Genomic DNA, 9055 nt, shown 5'->3' on the forward strand with positions numbered 1-9055 from the left:
ATTACTTCAGAACTTCCTAGATTCAGTGAGTAGCAACTCTTCCTCTTGAAATCAACAAAGTATGCCGTAAAGTTTCAAGTGAAGCTACATAGATTTTATCCAGCTCTCTACATCTACATCTTTTAATAATCTTTCTACATTGTTTGTTGCTAGATATTCAGAATTTCTCCTATTTACCCTGTGACCTAGTTGATTGTGGGACTGTCTCTTCTGTGTGTAAGCTATGAATAGCATAGATGACTTTATTATTTTGAGTATGTTTGGTTGGATTTTTTTTTTTTCCTGAGGTAGCAGAACTCTAACTTTCTTATTTCAAGCCAGTTCATTTGGTGAGATTTTGTTTAAAGTACCGGAGGAAGATAACAGAACCAAAACAAGTGTTAATTTACTTCCATATGCCACACACAGCTTCCAGATACCCTTTGCACTTGAACACAAATTATGGCACTTTATAACACAATAAAACTTCACCAATAGAGCAGAAATTGTTTTAAAGAAGTAACATTTTATTGACTTGTTTGAATTTTTGCCAGGTTACAAAATGAAAAATAAACAAACACAAAAACTAATATAGCAAAAAGATATGCATTAGCAATAGAAAAACCCTTCCTCCTAAAAGCCTACAATAGTCCTAGCAGAGGAAGGTGTTTGTGTAATGACAGTACTTGTTTATTCCTGGGGATCACTGACAACAGCAGTGGTTGAATAAGAGAAAGGACTGAGGAGAGCGGCAATGGTATAGTGGCGGTGACCAGAATCATTAGCAGTGAACACCACCTGGAAAAGAGAGAACTTGTAACCATGATGAACAGCACACATTTGAAACTGCCTTAGCTTTTAAAATTAGGAAGCATGCTCTAGTTCCTGTGTAGACTATTTTGCCAGTTCTGTTCAGTCAATGGTCAAACACCTTTGCAAAGGGTAATGCTTCCCATTAATCTGTTACACATGCTGAAGATGGAGAAATTAGTGTGATTTGGACCAGTGTCCACAAAAGCCTCACCTGTAGTGAAGTGCGGTGAAGACACTGAACACCTGAGTCAGGCATGCCTATTTCTAGTCTGTGATGTGGGGTGGGAGGATGAGAGGGAGGTATCTCAAACAACCAGTAAGAAAGATCTGTGTGAGGTGTCCAAGCTCCAAGCAAGGCAGGCAGTTGGAGCCCAAAGCCACTTTCTGTACTTCAGTGCCTCAGTACTGTTTTTAACACAGCTGATGATGAGTCAGATCTTAATGGAAGAGCTGAGTTACTAGACTTGCAAGAAAAGGAAAAGACCTTTGTTCTAAAAGAATTCACATTTGCTGCTCTCCAAATCAGTTCTTGGAAGGTGAGACATGCAGCTCCCAGGAAAAGTGCCTTCAATTGAGCCCCTTTCTTTGGCTCTCTTTAGTCTAATGCTTGAACTATTTTCTGAACTGTCAGGACTAGAGAGATCCCCCCTCCACCCTAGTCCTGCCAAAGTCTAAGCTGCCAAGACATGAGAAATGTAGGCTAGAATTACCTTGTACACAGACAGTGACTAACTTTGCCCACTTCCTAGGGTAATGGGGTGACTTGTAGACCATTATATCAAAGGAAGGCATCCTAACAGCCTAGCTGGAACAGGATCAACTATGTGCTTTTACGCACCTTTTGAGGTGAAATTCTTAGGTCCCAGCAATTTTCAGACATCCAAATGGTTAGGGAACATTTATGAGGATTGTCTATTTGACCTAAATCATTCAAGTTGCACCTCAGGCTTTTATGGATCAGGGCCTTAGTCATTTGTTTTAGTCTTCCACAGGTCTCCGTAAATTAACAATTTAAAATGTTCTACAAAATAATTCCATAGCCATTCCAGACCACTGAACAGAATGTTTAGAGAAACTTAAATTAAATGGCAGAGTAAGCCTCAAGAATGTAAACAAAATTTTTGGAATTACTAAGTAAATGTCATAGAAAAGAACACACTATAAATCATTGTTGGGCTGAAAGCAAAGGGAAGCATATGACGCGATTAAACCCCAAGTATGGAATTTGGGTATCAATGAAATAGCCAACTTTTATTTTCTCACTATGATTGTTTCTTTATCTTTTTATGCCTCTTTTTTTTTTTTTCCTCTTTTTTTTTTTCCTATTGCATGTATCATTATGCATGTATTTACTGAGCATCATGAAAAAATGCACACCAAAAAGAACAATTTTTTTGCTGTAATTAGCAATCATACAAGAATTCAGGTGACTGGTATGAGGGAAATCTCCCTGATTAATGAAAAGCTAATTTTCTATAAAATGAAGGCTTCCAAATCTGTATATTTATGATGAAACGAGATATATGCAACAATTAAAGAAGACTGTTCTTTTTGTGTGTTGTTGTTTTGGTTTATTTTGGTTTGTTTGTTTGGTTTTAAAACACTGAGTCCATTCAAATAACATAGCTCTTTTTGGACAAAGGTCTCTACTAAACTAAATGGGCACAGCTCCTCTTTGAAGAGCTGTGTCAATTTGTACTTGCAGGGAATTTGGCTACTTCCTCTGGCTTAGATGACTGTTTACTGTCTTTATTTGCACAATGTTAGGTGGCAGTGAACCATTTTATTGCCTTTTCAGTATCAAAACACTGTATTTATTCTGTCCAGCTGATGCTGCGGCATGATATATAGGTTATTAGGTATATTTGCAAATACTTACATCAGCATATTCATGGAATGGGGAAAGGCCAAGTCCTTTCCAGTAAGAGCTGGTGTCAAACTCAACCCTGTACGTTCCTTCTACAAACTGTTCTTCTGTTGTGAGCTCATGGATCTCACCATACTCTGTGGTTTTCCTGTAATGACAAAATATCTACATAAATATTTTATACTGTCATTTAAATGAGATGGTGGCATGAATCCAAAAAACAGAAATAGTCAATGTGGAGTGTTAAATAGCACAGGTGCTGGATAGCCAAATTCAACACTGAATGATTTCTAGTAATCTGAAATAATTCCCTCCTGTGTAGTGTATGCTTCCATATTGCAGAACCTGTCCCTGCTACCAGCTTATCCACGTACATCACAAATTAAAGCTTTCTTTGGTCATTTTTGTTGCTATGGCAGGGATTATAGTTAAGACCCCTGTTTTAATATCATGTTAAACTTGTACTAAGTGCCCTCTAGAACCAAATGTTAGTGGCTTTGGAAAAGGATTGTCATGATGAAAGGCAAGATGCCAATTCTCAAATTATAATTAGAGAAAAGAGATTTTAGTGGCGAATTGTTTTATTCAGTAGTTATTAGCACTGAGACTATAGGTTTTACATCTAAACACTGATGTGTTTTTATGTGACCCTGAATGGTAGTGTCTTGGAACAGCAATTTAGTGCCATGAGATTTTATTAATTCAAATTGCCACGTCTTGGTCAAAGAGCAGGGTCCTCTTCCATTGGGTGCCATGTAAATGAGCAATAGGAATTTGCAGCTCAGAGAGATTATATATTCAGCTTGTAACAAAATGTTGGGTGAATGGAATCCAAAAGCAAGGAGGAAATCTAGCTGGCATTGCACCATATTAGTCTGAAAAAGACCAAGCTTTGTTTGACAGCTGTTTAAATATTTACATATTTGTCTTCTAACTCCTTTGTATGCCCTTTCCCTCACTGTTTTATTTTATTTTTATTTCAATCTCTTTATCTGATTTTATTTTTTTCTACTGAAAATATTTATATAACATTTCATAACCACTTGATGTATTTGAAGGAAAAATAAAGAAAACTTTGATTTGAAGAGCTAGTAGGACTTGCCCAGCATATGACAAGGAATAGCTTGAAAATAGAAACACACAAGGAGGAATAGAGGGAAGAGAGAATGAAATGAGCTACTGCTTGTTATCAGAGAAAGAATCGGTTGTGCTATTACAGCTTTTCTTTCCCAGCCTCCTCCTCCATCTTGCTTATCTTCCTTGGTTACTTGACAAGTAAATGACAGAAGTCTGAATGATGATCTTTCCCTTGAATTAAGAATTTACAAAATCAAAAATGCTGTGGTACTGTTCAGGTTTTCTTAAATTTCAGCTATAGCAATTTGAAGACTGAAAAAGTCTCACAGGTATAGTACAGATGAAATCAGCTATACCCAGGTATTCTTTCCATACCTGTAGAGAGTCCAAGACATGACTGAAACATGTCTCATAGGCAGTCTTTGTAGAAGCGTTAGTATTTCCTTGCTTAAGCTATCTTGCCTTTAGAAAAGGCAAGAGGCAAAAGGCTGAAGATCTCATTGGCAAGTGCTCATGTGTCCTTGAAACTGTGAAGCAATTGTTGAGATCCTGCAGAATTGTTCAGGCTGCAAGTTGGCAATTCACATATATCTGCTTAGAAGCTAGATGGTTTTGACACAAACTATGTAAAGGGAAAAAAATGATTTGTGACCCAAAATCTTTGTTCATATGAAGAAATTTTAGTTTAAGAAAGACGTGGATGCAGCTTGAATGGTCCTTTCTGTAATTAGCTGATCCAGAGTTGCAGATGTTAACCATCCAGAACAACTGGGAAACTGGAAACAAGGGTTCACTTGAAACCTTCTGTTCACCACCAAGAGTTAATGGCACTTTCTCTTATTTTAGCTATCAAGTGATAGCCGTTCAGTGTCAGTGGTTTGCTCATAAGCAAACCGTTAAGTACCACTGTTGTGGTGACATCCTACAGGACAGTGTGTGATTCATATTCTGGGTGGGAGTAGCACAAGGCAGAGGATTTCCTGTATTTAGCCTTGGTAGCAAAATGGTACAAGTGATTCTTTTTGATCAACACTTGTATTTCTGTATGAGCACTTGTATTTCTATCAGATGTACTGTGACATCTTTTTTTTTTTTCTTTTCTTTGATGATGATTCACATACAAGGTCACAATGTTTAGTGAATGCAACTCTCGAACTACAAGGCCTAGATTTTCAAAAACATGTGAGCAGTGAGAAGGTCAAAGCTAGTCATGGGAAGAGCTCATAGAGAACCCATATCACATGCTTCATAGCCCTAGGGCCTTCCTCAGGGTGCATCTCAGCTGTAGTAAAGCTTTTCCTGCATATTTTTGGCCAAATTTATTTTTGAAATAAGCCTCTTAATAAAATCAGATGTTGTTATGCTATCTTCTTCTCTGCCTTTTAAAAGAGAATCATTATTATTTGAAATATTTATTAATATTTTAAATTCTATAGTTACAAAGTTTGCTAAGTTCCCTAAAATGTGTTAGCAAGGCTAAACAACAACTACCAACTAACTAAACTAAAACAGCCAAATAAAACAAAACAAAACAAAAAAAAAAGCCTTTATAGACATCTATGCAAAATGACACTTTTACAGTACCTAGCAAATGCATACAGACCTTCAAAATATTAACATTCTGGGTGTAGTTACAGATTGTGTTCCTTGATTGCATTCAAATTTTCAACAGATTTATCACAGATAAACTCTTGTTTTCCCAAAGGAAGAAAATTGCAATCATGTGTGAAAAACTATTTCAAACTAGTGCCCTCAGCCTAAGTCACTGTTGTCACTGAAAGCAACTTTGGTTAAGATGCAAGCCAAGGGAAAGGTCATAATCTTTACCTGCAGTAAAAATGGTGGTTTAATGTTATTTTATTGCCTTCCTGCAGCAAAATACTTCTCCTGTGCCTAAGGCTATTTTCCTCTTTTATTTATTTAAATAATTTAATTAGATTATTTTCTCAGACTTTCTCTGTAATATAAAGTGCCAAAAGAACTTGGTCGAGAAGAGCCACAGGATTTGTTTCCTTGGGCTTGTTAAGGGCAGTGTTGTAAACTGAACAAGAGAACACTAGTATTCTCAAAAGGTGACAACATTAAACACTGATGTTATATTTATCTTATTCCAGTGTAAATTATACTTTATATTACACATACAAGACCAATTGATGAAACATTCAAAATAAGCTGGATCTCCTGATCATGGCACAAATACTTGTTAAGAGCAAGACATTACCATTGTCCCCACCTCTCTTGAAAGCAATTTGTCAATTTTTAAAGAGGTACTCTGTTGCTTGAAGTATATAAATCCACTCCAAGAGTCATTTGTTCCTAGATTAACACTCATCCTTTGGGGGTGGAGGTGTCTGTTTTTATCTCCTCCTTATTAGGGGGTTGGTTACCTTTCAGTGGGGAAAGGTTTTGTCTTCTTGATTGTTTTGAGTTTCATAGAAAGAAACTGTTCAGATAGAGAAAGGTATGTCTCTGCTTGTAGTGTTCTCTGTTTCTCTTTACAGCTTTTATATAAATCATGTTATAAAAGTTCTAGTAAAAGACCACTGGATGCTCTAGTTGTTCCTGTCCACACCTATGCTTGTTGTCCTGTACTTGAATATCATCCTGCTGCTAGAGATTTCTCTTAGTTAAAAATCTGAATCAGTCAATTGTTACAATGAAACTTAAATGCATGAATACCTCACCTATTTAAATTTTAGAAAACTGTATCCCTCTGTTCCACATATTTTTTCCTGCAGGCTGAAGATAGTAGTATTTGCATGCCTCTCAGTGATGTTCTGAGGATGCTTTGTAAATATAAACCTGTCATAATAGCAAAAGCCATGCAAATCTATAGATATGACAACAAACACGTTGTGGCTATGCTGTGTTTTGTTAAAATGGGACTCTTGAAAACCTTCAGGTTAAGGAGTTTCATCCAATGAGCAAGTTTATTGCACAGAAGAGAACTAATACACTTGTTATTTGTATGTGTAGAGATGGAGCTTACAGAAAGGATTTTGTATGTGACTGTTGAAAATAAAGATCTAAATATATATATATATTTGGAGAACGGAAAGGTTATATTGGAGATAGGAGAAAATAATATGTATTGAATAAACTTTTTTTTTTGTTTTTCCAATTAGTAGGTATTTCAATTTCAGTAACAAGTATGCTCCACTTGAATCTGATGTGCTGTTATAGTGTGGTTTTAGTGTGTATAATTCTGGTTATAGTGTGACATGTGAAAGACAACTTAAAGTTGTTTTGATCAGAGCTCCATTCCCTTTATTTCTCGTTTGTTTTCCCAAGGCACCTTAAAAATCTCTCAGTAAGACCACATAACTTACCCAGTGGCAAAGTCCTGCCAGCTTCCATCTGCACCCTTTTTAAAGACTTTAACAGCTACGTTAGCTGCAGGACTTCCTCTGACTGCATCCAGCACTTTCACCATGAGGGGGCATTTGGAATCAACAGAGCCATGGGAGACCTTGGGGAAAGCAGGAGAAGTTATATAGGAGCTGTTCACTAGACCTGCAAAAGCTTTCTTTCAAAGAGAAGATAGATTGTTCTTGCAGAATTAATGTTGGCTTAAAAGCAAGTTCTTGGCAAAATGGCATTCAAAGCTAGTTCACTAACATTTATGGCTTATAGCAGAATCTTTGATCTTATATATATCACTTTATTTTACGTACATACACATACACAGTTTGACAAATATTTACAATTGCATGTGTCCCTGGGAAGATATGATATGGGATGTGAGTCAGAAACTGACATAAACAGAGAAAAATAAAGGGTCACATCTCCTATATCCCATACCCTTTCATAGTGTCCTAAAATAGATGGATAAATGATGAAAGAAAAGTTTAAAGAATTCTGAAGAAGATACCTAAAAAATGGTATTAAAATAACACTTCAGTGAAGTCTAATGGTTGCAGAATTTCATGGCTGAGGAAGATGCTAGTCATCTAGAAAATATAGATGATTCTTGTAATGATTGAGTTTGAATAAAAAAGACTCACCAGTGGTGCAGCTTCAGCGAGAAATACCAGTCCAGCTAAGAAAACAAAAAGAGCAGAGTGAAAGGCCATTCTGCTTGCTGTTAGTGAGTCCTGGTGCCAACAGCTAGGAGCTGATGAGATTTGGGATTTTATACCCAATCCTACAACAAAACAGGCTGCTTATTGGGTGCCCATATGACTCCAAATCTGCTGATTCTGATTATTTGCTTAGTACACAGTCCAATCCTAGAGTCAGTCCATGAATAGCGCAGCCATTGCAGTCAATGGAAAGACTGCGGGATCACTAGAGTAAAGAGAATAAGTAACGGACACAAACATGACCCTTGCCTGGGGAGATTAGACTCGTAGAAAGACCTCCACAGAATAATGTAAACGACCTTTCTTTGCACAGAATTCCAACTAGTTCTAGGAGATCTACATTCCCTTGGCTTCAGGTTGTGCATGATAATGCCCCAGTGTTTTCTCTACATGTGCTCCATGTTTCTTCTCAATGGATTTAATGCTCTCTGAAGACTAGTTCCCAAATATAGAGGTGGACTCCATATAAGTGATGGAGTTTGTTCGTTTTCTGTCTGAGACAGCACTAATGGTCCATGCTTGGAGACAGATTCCCATGTCTGCATCTGCTTTTTTAATAAGAGCAATGGTTATTTTTGAAACCTAATTTAGATAGGATCTGACAACATGCTGACTCTCACCAGAAGTTCCCAAGACTAGGATTCATCATGCCTAACTTTCAGCTAGACACTGAGTCTTCCTCTTAGTCACTGGAAAGAGACCTAGTACGATCTGTCCCCTTGGGAAGGCAGAGGTCTAAGAGAAGAGAAATGAGTCCTCTCTTGTTCCACGGACACCAGCAGAAGCCAAATCAACAGACTGGTAGCTTAAGTTAAGATCTGGCTAACAAACAATCTAGTTGTCAAACTCTTATCATCCTGGTAGAGTTATTGTTATGCTCTGAAAAGTGCATTTACGTATAAGTAGTTTCAGGGGTGAATCCAGCCCTAACCTAAGTTAGAAGGGAGAAGATGTAACTTGGAGGAGTGGCATGGTATAGCTGGGTTTCTCCAGCTGCATCACATGAAAATTGTACTGCACCCTGTGCTAGTCGAGTGAGAAAGAAACAATCCTTTGGCATTTCTTACTTTCCATGTCCTGAACAACCCTGGCTTTATATTTCAGTTCTTTGGAGGTGTTGTACTTAGTTGTTACTGATTTCACAGTATTCTAAAAAATGCAATTTTGTCTCTTAAATTGGGTGGGATTATGGTGAACGTCTTAGAGGTTATAGACAGTATTCTCCAAAAGCTTTTAT

The 9055-nt window shown here is 37.2% G+C and overlaps 1 protein-coding gene across 1 annotated transcript; it reads right to left on the minus strand.

Moving 5' to 3' along the window:
* Positions 1-485: 485 nt before the first annotated feature.
* Positions 486-7898, minus strand: LOC137851050 (transthyretin). The gene is made up of 4 exons (XM_068671808.1): positions 7741-7898; positions 7066-7205; positions 2672-2807; positions 486-777 (listed from the first exon to the last, which is right to left on the minus strand). The coding sequence occupies exons 1-4, from the start codon at positions 7807-7809 to the stop codon at positions 670-672; spliced, it is 453 nt and encodes a 150-aa protein (XP_068527909.1). The 5' UTR covers positions 7810-7898; the 3' UTR covers positions 486-669.
* Positions 7899-9055: the final 1157 nt, after the last annotated feature.

The sequence above is a fragment of the Anas acuta genome, chromosome 2, assembly GCF_963932015.1.
Source record: "Anas acuta chromosome 2, bAnaAcu1.1, whole genome shotgun sequence".
Taxonomy (NCBI): Eukaryota; Metazoa; Chordata; class Aves; order Anseriformes; family Anatidae; genus Anas; species Anas acuta.